This window comes from Monopterus albus, unplaced genomic scaffold, assembly GCF_001952655.1.
Source record: "Monopterus albus unplaced genomic scaffold, M_albus_1.0 scaffold374.1, whole genome shotgun sequence".
Lineage (NCBI taxonomy): Eukaryota > Metazoa > Chordata > Actinopteri > Synbranchiformes > Synbranchidae > Monopterus > Monopterus albus.
The window spans coordinates 289,488-303,103 of NW_018128254.1; the positions used below are offsets into that span (position 1 = coordinate 289,488).

A 13,616-nucleotide genomic window follows, 5' to 3' on the forward strand; every position below is an offset into this window, starting at 1 on the left:
CTGTCACTTATTTTGTTCAGTAATTTGGTTTGTAACTTGTACAATAAATACTGTTTATACACACATAAACCCAGATATTTATCTTCACAGTATCAGTCTGAAACAAAAAGTGAACCCAAAAACAACACTGGGTTTAATTGCACAGCTGAAACAAACAATTCATGATTTCACCACTAAGGTGTTGCCTCCAACCACCAGCTTCAGTAGTTGTGACTCTAAAACCAGTACAAATAACTAGACAACTGCACTTTCATTTGCTCTTGCATGCTCATGTCTGTGTCAGCAGAGTAATAATCAATAACGAATATAACAGTAAAGATAATAAAGTAACACACAATACAAAAATACAAAAAACTTACATTATTGTCACAAACACATTCCACATATAAATACCCACTCATACTGAAAATATACAAACACTAAGGTAACTGTTACACAAAACGATGTGTCTGGACTGTGTGTTACTTCACTGACTGAATGCGAAACACTTTAATACAAACACTGATTTGTTTTTCATTTTCAAACAGGTGTCAATCATGACAGAATCTCTCTTGATTCCTGATGACGTCCAGTGTTAACTACTTTGTTACTGATGGCACCCACTTCACAACTTGAGTGAAAGGAGCTTGTGTGTGTGTGTGAGTATGCACAAGTAATGTGTGTTGAATTCAATATATTCAATAATGGATTTGTGTATATATGACATTTCTTTTGTGACTATACACCTATCTTAAAGCTACCATACAACCACCATACTCCTACAATACAACAACCATACAACTATCTTACAAATACCACAACTACCTTACAACTGTCTTACAAGTACCAAAGAACTATCTTACAGCTGTTTTGCAAATACCACAGAGTAGCTTACAACTACACAGAATTAGCTTATTGCTATGGACACGCAAAACAGCTGATTTGTCATAATGACATAATTGTTGGTCCCACGTAACTGAATAAAAGGAGACTGAGTAAGAAAAAGTGGTTACACAATGTTCATTCATTTTTGTCTATACCAGTTGATCCTGTTCAGGGGTGGGAGCTAATTAGACTGGAACCCATCCTAGCACGCTCTGGGCTAGCCACCGAATGTGCCTCCCATGTATTATTATATTCAATCTGTTTTATTTAAACATAAATCACTGGCAGTCTTTCAAAAACCCTGGAGTGAAAAAAAACAACTACAGTAACATTATTTACTACAGTGTGTGTGTGTGTGTGTGTTGGTCCCAGAGCTTCACTGTTTTTTTCTGATCATCTGGATCAAACAGAATCTGGTACAAATGCAGTATCTTTTACCCTTTTCCAAGCTGTAACTCTGTTCCCTAATTCCACAGAAACACAATCGCCAAAAATTACTACTGACCTTATTTAGCATGACCTTTGAATTAGTGACTTAGTGACTCTGCCTCTGGGTGTGGAAGTTAGCATGAATAATTGTCTCTCTCCCTTGGTCAGTCCTGTGTACTGCTGACGACTGGCCGGGTGTGCCCCTACTCGCCTCACTCAACCTACTAGGGCATGACAGTACTAACCATCCCTCTGGAATTACAGTTTCATCATAATGGAATGTGAGCCCACACACCTTTAGCCATATGGGGCATTATGTACAACTTGAACACATAATTTTTGTTTGGTCTGTGGGGACCTACATTTCAAATCCCACACTCACTGTTTAGTCTGAACTCTATATATTGCTTAAATCATCAGTGAACTGAAAAGACTGCTGCCGTTTTTAATCTAAGTAAGTGCAGTAGCTCACAGAAACTACCTAAAGTCCTTGTCTCTCAACAAGAACAATATAATTCATAATCACTTTTCTTTGGCTGATGGCCCAACCCTCAGTTGTCTTTCGGTGATGTTAAGTACAGTAGCTCTTTACATACGTATATTACTTAACCAAAACAATATAAGGTGGAACAAAGAACAAAGCACAGGCAGCAGAGATGACAAGGTGTAAACAACAAATCATTCAGCCAACTCCCTGACCAGAGGCAAATGATTTAAATAGTTTTCACGTCCTGTAAGGCTACCTGCACATGATTAATTGAATGAATGAGAAAACAAGCAAAATGTCCCAGGGCCATTACTGCAGAGCAGTCCTTTATACTGTCTTTGTCTTCTTTGTGAAAACATGTTCCAGCAGGGCTCAGATCAAAAAAGCACATGTTTATTGTGTTCTAATTTCCTGTGCCCAATCTGGGTGTTATGTAGCTGTCTGTCACTAATGCCGTAACAGCACAGCTGACTAACTGCTCATTGCAGGCAAGTGGATGTAACACCTCATGGTTAACATAGCAGGCTTGGAGGTGCACTGTAGAGTTGTATGGGGCAGATTTATGACTGTAATGATTTTTTACTTTTTGTCATGCAAGTATTTTAATGTCACACAACTGTTGCTATGTCAACCTGATAAAACAAATGCTAAGTACAATGGTGAATAATTAATAAAAAAAAAGGTATTTGCATCTAATGCCTTAATAGATTTTACCTAGTTTACTAAGAATGTGTGCAATCACTGCAGTATGGTTGAAAGCAGAACAACTAAATTATGGTTTCACAATGGCTGGATCATCAGTGTACTAACATATGGCCACAACACGTACAATACTATAATCACCAAGTATGTCACACACACAAAAAATCTGTCTCTGGTACAGGACTGAGGCAGCTGTCTGTGGTGCCCACTCACACATACCAATGGCGATGCTGCTCTGGCCATCTGGAGCAACGCGGGGTTCACTGTCTTGCCCAAGGACACTTCGACATGTGGACTGGGAACAATGGAAATTGAACCACCAAACTTTGGGTTGGAAGACAACCATGCTACCTCCTGAACCACAGCAGCCCCAGAACATGTTCACCCCAAAGAGGACAGTATAGTACACTAGCTGGTTCTATGGCTATAAATAACTGTGAGAACTATCTGCATTGTGCTCTGCAGCATGTTCACATATCCACATTGTTGTGCAAATAACAAATGGTGCAAGTGATGTCATATGCACATGGAGCGTCTCATTCTTCACATTCAAATCAAAGCAAATCAAATCAAATTTATTTATATAGCACTTTAAGAACAACATCCAGCTGACCAAAGTACTTTACATAGCAAAATAAAATCACAATAAATGACTAAAATAGAGTAAATAAGATCAGTGCAAAAAAAATAAAACAGCACAATAACACAGATACACATACAGTACCATATGTTCAATAAATTAAAATTAAATTAAACTAAAAGGAGTTAAAAGGAATTGATCAGGTGGCTTGATGTAACACTGATAACATTGAATTTAGCTCCATAAATGAGCCACATTAAGTGAGAAACCATTCTCCCCTATCAGAAAACCTTGTCTTGACAAAACATGTCTATTTGCACTTGTAATAGCTGACTATTAGTACCACTAGTACTTTCAGTAAAATTAATCTCAACATTTTAATCAGCTGTACTTTTATCACAGCACATTTGCCTCCATGTTTCATTTCGGTTTACTTTAGTGTCAACATTGTGACAAATGTTCATTAGCCTGACATTAAGATTATTTGGTTATGTGACTTACACCTTACACTGTGACAATACATGACCAATACAACAAACTGACCACATCCTCCTTGCAGGCAATGGAATTCTGTATTTGCCAAAAAGGGGCAAAGGCACTCGTCTAAAAATAGTAAAAAGCCTTTATTCAGATAGCTCTCTCATAATGAGGATTAAAAACTATACATGTACAAAATCTGGGTTACAGCCCACACATAACAGGAAAAAGCTGCCTTCTTTTCCCTGAAGTACATCACAAGACAATTGTAAACATCGGGTCTTAACAGGGAACCGGCCTTCCCATTCATGGCTAAACACCAGCAGGTGGCCACACAGGGAATCAAAGAGCATGCACATATAAACCCCACATGAAAGAGATGGCCGCACAAAGATAGACCTGAAGCTACAGTGCAAACAAAACATGATCCACATCAAACACATACAAATGTACAAAAAATTAACCATATACTTTTACAGAAAAGGACTAAAATCAATATCATCATTCATTCCTGGATAATACGGACCCTGCAGTCGGTGTATACAGAAAATGTCTCTCTGAAGCAAAAGCTGCAAATGACACACACACACACACACACACACACACACACACACCATCCCCCAGGTAGATAATCCAGGTTGCCTTTCTTAGTTGCCTTTTATGTTCAGAAACTCTATCTTTTAGTCATCTCTCAGTGAGACCTATATACTGTAGAAGCAACTACAGGTACAAGATAGTCAATATACGATAAATGTAGTCTTCCGGTTAATGAAGGATTTTATATCATATGTCTTATGGGTCATCACAAAAATGTTGCCATTCTTTTATGTTAGCAGAGTGACTGCAGAAACCACATTTATAAGTACATTTCAAAGACTGAGAAAGCCAAGTACTACTATTGTTGAAAGAGATGGCCGTACAAAAATAGACCTGAAGCTACAGAGCAAACAAAACATGACAAAAGATGACAAAAAAAAACAAAAATGACTATATAAAATCCTATCTTGCAACATGAGAGCTCTTCTAAAACTGATCTTGGGAGGACCTGGAAAAACTCTCCTTAGGGTGAGATCACTTGTAACTACTGTAGGTTCCAGTTTGTTCTCTTTCTCAGAGCTGTAAACAGGTGACTGACACACCTTTGACATATCACACAGACTTTAAAGGCAACCTGTAATAACTTTGAACTAAATTAAGCATAGTGATGAATAACGTCCATGTTAGGAGAAGGTGTGGCTGGTTTGGTGTGTCATTAACCATCAGTATTTTAAAACCTGCCATGTGAGTTTCTGAATACTTACTGCTGCCAGCCAAAAACTACACTGTTGAATGGGTGTTGCTCATATATGAGCCACGTCAAAGAGACTGACTAGAGAATTTTGAATTTAATGAACGAATTTAAAAACCTCTGGGGGATTTATGATTAACTTTATTGTAGCTTTGTGGCGTTTTGCACAACAACAAAGTGTTTTTCAGTGGTCAACATGGAAAATAAAATGAGATGGTATTTTATTATGTATGAATCCTGCAGCAAAAACAAACTATGGACTGTCTGAAAAAAGATTCAGTGGCTAATCAAGGACACTATTGAGAAATTCACTTGCAGAATGATAGAACCATAACTAATGTGTCCAATGCTGTCAGTAAAAGTTACTGGTGCTTTCATTAAACTCCTGACCTTAAGCATGTCATTAATTCAGCAAACTGGTAACACTGTAATGTAGCCTGTGAATCTGAGTTCTACAAACATTAGCACTAGTTTTTCTTCATAGTTTAGCCTCAACAACCAAACGACATTAAATCAAGTTTAGTTTTTCCTGTGCAACATTAAAGAACTTCCCAATCTTGTCCTAAAATGATTACGTAGCACATTTCAGCAATTAATGAAGTAATGTCTGCAATTTGAACATTTATCACTGTTATGTCTTTTTGCTCAAAATGGGTCACTTTCTTCCCGGTAAAACTGTCTGACTGTTCACATCATGATTTGACATTAGTTCCTGCAGTTGTTAAAATATGTCAAGCTCTCAACTATTATGAATTCCACATAGATCCAATCATGTCAAAAAGGACTCCCAACCCTTCACTCCTTGCATGTGACAAGTGAAACTTTTTCAGATTCAATATGAATTTACAACAGTAAATTGTTCATAAAAGATATGGGTGGAAATCCTTTCTGAAGCAACTGTAGCTTATATTGAAAAAACAATTGTAATAATAAGGGATCCTTTGTTTTTAAGGCATATAGGAAGATAGGAGACTATGACAACTCACAGAAACAGTTTCAGAGCCGGGTGCACTTTTCAGATACCTCAAAAATGCCACTCTATTTTAAATGCTCCACATCAGTAACCCTTTATTAAAAAAACTGGCTCTTGTGATAAACTTCAGTGCAATGCACACTGACGGTGTGGTGGTCAGAGCCAGCTCCTCTTTGTGGGCACCAGCAGCAGTAATGCTAGTTGTCTGAGCAGCATTAGTTGATGTCTGAGCAGCTGTGGCCAATGGTGATGCCGTAGTACTTGTCTGGGAAGTAGTAGTAGTTGTCTGGACACTAGCAGTAGTAGTAGTATTTGTCTGGGCACCAGCAGCAGTAATGCTAGTTGTCTGAGCAGCATTAGTTGATGTCTGAGCAGCTGTGGCCAATGGTGATGCCGTAGTACTTGTCTGGGAAGTAGTAGTAGTTGTCTGGACACTAGCAGTAGTAGTAGTATTTGTCTGGGCACCAGCAGCAGTAATGCTAGTTGTCTGAGCAGCATTAGTTGATGTCTGAGCAGCTGTGGCCAATGGTGATGCCGTAGTACTTGTCTGGGAAGTAGTAGTAGTTGTCTGGACACTAGCAGTAGTAGTAGTATTTGTCTGGGCACCAGCAGCAGTAATGCTAGTTGTCTGAGCAGCATTAGTTGATGTCTGAGCAGCTGTGGCCAATGGTGATGCCGTAGTACTTGTCTGGGAAGTAGTAGTAGTTGTCTGGACACTAGCAGTAGTAGTAGTATTTGTCTGGGCACCAGCAGCAGTAATGCTAGTTGTCTGAGCAGCATTAGTTGATGTCTGAGCAGCTGTGGCCAATGGTGATGCCGTAGTACTTGTCTGGGAAGTAGTAGTAGTTGTCTGGACACTAGCAGTAGTAGTAGTATTTGTCTGGGCACCAGCAGCAGTAATGCTAGTTGTCTGAGCAGCATTAGTTGATGTCTGAGCAGCTGTGGCCAATGGTGATGCCGTAGTACTTGTCTGGGAAGTAGTAGTAGTTGTCTGGACACTAGCAGTAGTAGTAGTATTTGTCTGGGCACCAGCAGCAGTAATGCTAGTTGTCTGAGCAGCATTAGTTGATGTCTGAGCAGCTGTGGCCAATGGTGATGCCGTAGTACTTGTCTGGGAAGTAGTAGTAGTTGTCTGGACACTAGCAGTAGTAGTAGTATTTGTCTGGGCACCAGCAGCAGTAATGCTAGTTGTCTGAGCAGCATTAGTTGATGTCTGAGCAGCTGTGGCCAATGGTGATGCCGTAGTACTTGTCTGGGAAGTAGTAGTAGTTGTCTGGACACTAGCAGTAGTAGTAGTATTTGTCTGGGCACCAGCAGCAGTAATGCTAGTTGTCTGAGCAGCATTAGTTGATGTCTGAGCAGCTGTGGCCAATGGTGATGCCGTAGTACTTGTCTGGGAAGTAGTAGTAGTTGTCTGGACACTAGCAGTAGTAGTAGTATTTGTCTGGGCACCAGCAGCAGTAATGCTAGTTGTCTGAGCAGCATTAGTTGATGTCTGAGCAGCTGTGGCCAATGGTGATGCCGTAGTACTTGTCTGGGAAGTAGTAGTAGTTGTCTGGACACTAGCAGTAGTAGTAGTATTTGTCTGGGCACCAGCAGCAGTAATGCTAGTTGTCTGAGCAGCATTAGTTGATGTCTGAGCAGCTGTGGCCAATGGTGATGCCGTAGTACTTGTCTGGGAAGTAGTAGTAGTTGTCTGGACACTAGCAGTAGTAGTAGTATTTGTCTGGGCACCAGCAGCAGTAATGCTAGTTGTCTGAGCAGCATTAGTTGATGTCTGAGCAGCTGTGGCCAATGGTGATGCCGTAGTACTTGTCTGGGAAGTAGTAGTAGTTGTCTGGACACTAGCAGTAGTAGTAGTATTTGTCTGGGCACCAGCAGCAGTAATGCTAGTTGTCTGAGCAGCATTAGTTGATGTCTGAGCAGCTGTGGCCAATGGTGATGCCGTAGTACTTGTCTGGGAAGTAGTAGTAGTTGTCTGGACACTAGCAGTAGTAGTAGTATTTGTCTGGGCACCAGCAGCAGTAATGCTAGTTGTCTGAGCAGCATTAGTTGATGTCTGAGCAGCTGTGGCCAATGGTGATGCCGTAGTACTTGTCTGGGAAGTAGTAGTAGTTGTCTGGACACTAGCAGTAGTAGTAGTATTTGTCTGGGCACCAGCAGCAGTAATGCTAGTTGTCTGAGCAGCATTAGTTGATGTCTGAGCAGCTGTGGCCAATGGTGATGCCGTAGTACTTGTCTGGGAAGTAGTAGTAGTTGTCTGGACACTAGCAGTAGTAGTAGTATTTGTCTGGGCACCAGCAGCAGTAATGCTAGTTGTCTGAGCAGCATTAGTTGATGTCTGAGCAGCTGTGGCCAATGGTGATGCCGTAGTACTTGTCTGGGAAGTAGTAGTAGTTGTCTGGACACTAGCAGTAGTAGTAGTATTTGTCTGGGCACCAGCAGCAGTAATGCTAGTTGTCTGAGCAGCATTAGTTGATGTCTGAGCAGCTGTGGCCAATGGTGATGCCGTAGTACTTGTCTGGGAAGTAGTAGTAGTTGTCTGGACACTAGCAGTAGTAGTAGTATTTGTCTGGGCACCAGCAGCAGTAATGCTAGTTGTCTGAGCAGCATTAGTTGATGTCTGAGCAGCTGTGGCCAATGGTGATGCCGTAGTACTTGTCTGGGAAGTAGTAGTAGTTGTCTGGACACTAGCAGTAGTAGTAGTATTTGTCTGGGCACCAGCAGCAGTAATGCTAGTTGTCTGAGCAGCATTAGTTGATGTCTGAGCAGCTGTGGCCAATGGTGATGCCGTAGTACTTGTCTGGGAAGTAGTAGTAGTTGTCTGGACACTAGCAGTAGTAGTAGTATTTGTCTGGGCACCAGCAGCAGTAATGCTAGTTGTCTGAGCAGCATTAGTTGATGTCTGAGCAGCTGTGGCCAATGGTGATGCCGTAGTACTTGTCTGGGAAGTAGTAGTAGTTGTCTGGACACTAGCAGTAGTAGTAGTATTTGTCTGGGCACCAGCAGCAGTAATGCTAGTTGTCTGAGCAGCATTAGTTGATGTCTGAGCAGCTGTGGCCAATGGTGATGCCGTAGTACTTGTCTGGGAAGTAGTAGTAGTTGTCTGGACACTAGCAGTAGTAGTAGTATTTGTCTGGGCACCAGCAGCAGTAATGCTAGTTGTCTGAGCAGCATTAGTTGATGTCTGAGCAGCTGTGGCCAATGGTGATGCCGTAGTACTTGTCTGGGAAGTAGTAGTAGTTGTCTGGACACTAGCAGTAGTAGTAGTATTTGTCTGGGCACCAGCAGCAGTAATGCTAGTTGTCTGAGCAGCATTAGTTGATGTCTGAGCAGCGGTGGTCACTGGTGATGCAGTAGTACTTGTCTGGGAAGTAGTAGTAGTTGTCCGAGCACCAGCAGCAGTAGTAGTACTTGTCTGAGCAGCAGTGGTACTTGTCTGGGCACCAGCAGCAGCAGTACTACTTCTCTGTACAGTAGTACTACTTGTCTGAGAAACATTAGTTGTTGTCTGAGCAGCTGTGGTCACTGGTTTTGCCGTAGTACTTGTCTGGGAAGTGGTAGTAGTTGTCTGGGCACCAGCAGCAGTAGTAGAACTTGTCTGGGAAGCAGTAGTACTTGTCTGGGCACCAGCAGCAGCAGTAGTTTGTGCGGCTGCGCTAGTAGTGGAGGCTGCTGTGGTGGTACTTGGTGTTGCAGTCACAATAGTTGGGGCTGCAGTTGTGGTGGTTGTGGCTGCATTCGTGGTAATTGAAGCTCCTGTCATGGCATTCGGGGCTGCTGAGGTCATAGTTATAGGGGTTGAGTTCATGGTAGTTGGGGCTGCAGTCGTGGCATTTAGGGCTGCTGAGGTCGTAGTTAAAGGCGTTGAGGTTGTGGTAGTTGGAACTGAGGTCACGGTAGTTGGCGCCTCTGTTGTGATAGTTGATGCAGCTGTGGTGGTTGTTGGAACAGCTGTGCTGGTTGGCGCTGATGTGGTGGTCATTGGCGCAGCTGTGATTGTTCTTGTGGCTGATGTGGTGGTAGTTGTGGCTGCTGTCGTAGTTGGCGCAGCTGTGGTGGTAGTTGACACGGCTGTGGTGGTTGCTGGCAGTGCTGCATTGGTTGTTGGCGTGCTGTGGTGGTTCTTGGCACAGTTGTGTTTGTAGTTGGCACAGCTGTGGTGGTTGACACTGTTGTGGTGGTAGTTGGCACTATTGTGGTGGAAGTTGGTGCAGCTGTGGTTGTTGTGTCTGCTCTGGTGGTTGTTGGCACAGCTGTGGTGGTAGTTGGCACAACAGTGGTTGCACTTCCGGCAGCTATGGAGGTTGTTAGCGCAGCTGTCGTCATTGTTGGTGCTGATGTGGTGATTGTTGTCCCAGCTGCGGTGATAGTTGGTGCAGCTGTTGTAGTTGCGGCTGCTGTGGTGTTAGTTGTTGCTGCTATTGTGGTTGATGGCACAGCTGTGGTGGTAGTTGTGGCTGCTGTGGCGGTTAATGGGGCTGCTGTGGGGGTTGTTGGCACGGTTGTGTTGTTTGGCATTGTTGTGGTGGTAGTTGGCACTATTGTGGTGGTAGTTGTGGCTGCTGTGGCGGTTAATGGGGCTGCTGTGGGGGTTGTTGGCACGGTTGTGTTGTTTGGCATTGTTGTGGTGGTAGTTGGCACTATTGTGGTGGTTTTTGGCAGAGCTTTGGTTGTCATTGTAGCTGCTGTGGTGGTAGTTGGGGCTGCTGTCGTAGTTGATGGCGCAGCTGTGGTAGTAGTTGGCACAGCTGTGGTTGTTGGGGCTGCTGTGGTAGTAGTTGGGGCAGCTGTGGTTGTTGGGGCAGCTTGGTAGTTGGTGTTGCAGTCATTGGTGCTACAGTTGTAAATGTTGGCGCTGCTTTCATGGTTGTTGCAGCTGCTGTGGGGGTAGATGGTGCTGCTGTCGTGGTTGTTGGTGTTACTGTGGGTGTAGATAGAACACCTGTGGTGGTAGTTTGCACTGCATTCACGGTTGTTGGCGTTCCTGTCAATGTTGTTGGCGCAATGGTGGTGGTTGGTGCTGCTGTGGTTGTATTTTGCACGGTTTTGATTGTAATTGGTGCTGCTGTGGTTGTAGTTGCAGCTGCTGTCGTGGTTGTTGGCACAGCTGTGGTGGTTGTTGGCACTATTGGGGTGGTTGTTGGCGCAGCTGTGGTGGTACTTGATGCTACTGTGTCGGTAGTTGGCGCTGCTGTGGGGGGTGGTACTGTGGTGGTTGCTGGTGCTGTTGTGGTGGTAGTTGGCACAGCTTTGGTGGTTGTTGGGGCTGCTTTTGTAGTTGTTGGCACAGCTGTGGTTGTTGTTGTGGCTAAAGTGGCTGTTGTTTGCGCAAATGTAGTGGTATTTGGGGCTGCTGTAGTGATAGTTGTCACAGCTGTGGCGGTAGTTGGTGCAGCTGTGGTGGTAGTTGGCTCTGTTGTGGTGGTTGTTGGGGCTGCTGTGGTGGTTGTTTGTGCAGCTGTTGTGGTAGTTCGCCCCATTGTGGTGGGTGTTTTGGGTGGGGGGGTGGTGCAGCTGTGGTGGTTGTTGTCGCAGTTGTTGTTGTAGTTGGCCCAATTGTGCTGATTGTTGGTGCTGCTGTGGTGGTAGTTTGTTCAGATGTCTTGAAAATTGGGGCTGCTGTGGTGGTTGTTGGTGCAGCTGTGGTAGTTGTGGGTGCTGGTGTGGGGGGGGTTTGGGGTGCTGTGGGGGGTTGTGGTGGTTGTTGGTGCTGCTGTGGTGGTAGTTGACGAAGCTGTGGTGGTAGATGGGGCTGCTGTACTCGTCGGGGCTGCTGCTGTGGTGGTAGTTGACACTATTGTGGTGGTAGTTGGGGCTGATGTGGTGGTTGTTGCTGCAGCTGTGCTGGTTGTTGGTGCTGCTGTGTTGGTAGATGGGGCTGCTGTGGTGGTAGTTGGCACTGCTGTGGTGGTTGCTGGCGCAGCTGTGGTGTTAGTTGGGGCTGGTGTAGTGGTTGGTGGTTCAGCTGTTGAGGTTGCTGTGGTGGTAGTTGCATCTGTCTTGCTTGTTGGTGAAGCTATGGTGGTAGTTATGGCTGCTGTTGTGGTTGTTGGTGTACCTGTGGTGCTTGTTGGTGCACCTGTGGTGGTAGTTGGTGCAACTGTGGTGGTCTTTGACACTATTATGGTGGTAGTTGCAGATGCTGTAGTAGTTGGTGCACCTGTGGTGGTTGTTGAGGTTGCTATTGTTGTAGTTGGTGAAGTTGTGGTGGTAGTTATGGCTGCTGTGGTGGTTGATGGTGCAACTGTGGTGGTAGTTGCAGCTGATGTTGTATTGGTAGTTGTGGCTGCTGTGGCAGTTGGTGCACCTGTGGTGGTACCTGAGGCTGCTGTGGTTGTTGTTGGCACACCTGTGGTGGTTATTGGTGAAGCTATGGGGGGAGTTGGGACAGCTGGGGCTGCTGTGGTGGTTGTTGGTGCAGCTGTGGTGGTAGTTGGTGCAGTGGTTGTTGTTGTTGGCAGAGCTGTCATGGTTGTTGGTGCTACTGTAGTTGTAGTTGGTGCATTTGTGTTGGTAGTTGCTGCTGTTGTGTTGGTTGTTGGTGAGCTGTAGTAGCAGTTGGTGCAGCTGTTTTGTTAGTTGGTGCTGCTGTGGTGGTAGTTGGCACTGCAGTTGTGGTTGTTGGTGCTACTTTGGTGATAGTTTGGGCTGTTGTCATGGTAGTTCGCGTTACTGTCATGGTAGTTGCCGTTGGTGTGATGGTAGTTGGCACAGCTGTGGTGATAGATGGCGCAACTGTGGTTGTTAGCACTGATGTGGTGGCTGTCGGCACAGATGTGGTGGTTGTTGCTGCAGCTATTGTGGTTGCTGGTGCACCTGTGGTGGTTGTTGAGGTTGCTTTTGTTGTAGTTGGTGAAGTTGTGGGGGTAGTTGAGACAGCTGTCAATGTTGTTGGTGCACCTGTGGTAGTTGTTGGCCCAGTGGAGGTTGATATTGGCACAGCTGTGGTGGTTGTTGAGGTTGCTTTTGTTGTAGTTGGTGAAGTTGTGGGGGTAGTTGAGACAGCTGTCAATGTTGTTGGTGCACCTGTGGTAGTTGTTGGCCCAGTGGAGGTTGATATTGGCACAGCTGTGGTGGTTGTTGAGGTTGCTGTTGTGGTAGGTGTTGCAGCTATGGTGGTAGTTGTGCCTGCTGTAGTTGTTGTTGCAGCTGTGGTGGTAGTTGGCACAGTAGTGGTTGTTGTTGGTACAGCTGTCGTGGTTGCTGGTGCTACTGTAGTTGTAGTTGGTGTATTTGTGTTGGTAGTTGCTGCTGCTGTGTTCGTAGTTGGAGCAGCTGTGGTGGTTGTTGAGGTTGCTGTTGTGGTAGGTGTTGCAGCTGTGGTGGTAGTTGTGCCTACTGTAGTTGTTGGTGCACCGGTGGTGGTAGTGGGGGATGCTGTCGTGGTTGATGGTGCAGCTGTGGTGGTTTTTGAAGTTGCAGTTGTTGTAGTTGGTGAAGTTGTAGTGGTAGTTGTGGCTGTTGTGGTGGTTGATGGCGTACCTGTGGTGCTTGTTGCTGCAGCTATAGCGGTTATAGGTGCAACTGTGGGGGTAGTTGCAGCTGCTGTTGTGGTGATAGTGGGGGCTGCTGTGGTAGTTGGTGCACCTGTGGTGGTTGTTGAGGTTGCTGTTGTTGTAGTTGGTGAAGTTGTGGTGGTAGTTATGGCTGCTGTGGTGGTTGATGGTGCAACTGTGGTGGTAGTTGCAGCTGCTGTTCTGTTGGTAGTTGTGGCTCCTGTGGCAGTTGGTGCACCTGTGGTGGTACCCGAGGCTGCTGTGGTTGTTGTTGGCACACCTGTAAGCTATGGTGGTAGTTGGCACAGCTGTGGTGG

General features: G+C 44.8%; 1 protein-coding gene across 1 annotated transcript; it reads right to left on the minus strand.

The window, feature by feature from the left end:
• Window positions 1–9,117: 9,117 nt before the first annotated feature.
• LOC109951290 (mucin-7-like) lies at window positions 9,118–11,283 on the minus strand. Its single transcript, XM_020585714.1, has 4 exons — window positions 11,279–11,283; window positions 10,121–11,216; window positions 9,287–9,371; window positions 9,118–9,239 (listed from the first exon to the last, which is right to left on the minus strand). Exons 1-4 carry the CDS (start codon window positions 11,281–11,283, stop codon window positions 9,118–9,120), a joined length of 1,308 nt encoding a protein of 435 aa, XP_020441370.1.
• Between the last annotated feature and the right edge of the window lie 2,333 nt (window positions 11,284–13,616).

Coding starts and splice junctions, on each gene's coding strand:
- LOC109951290 (XM_020585714.1), bottom strand. Junction 9,372..10,120: donor CAGCACCAACAATGACGACA/GCTGCGCTAACA, acceptor GCTGGTGCCCAG/ACAACTACTACCACTTCCCA. Junction 9,240..9,286: donor AACTAATGTTTCTCAGACAA/GTAGTACTACTG, acceptor GCTGGTGCCCAG/ACAAGTACCACTGCTGCTCA.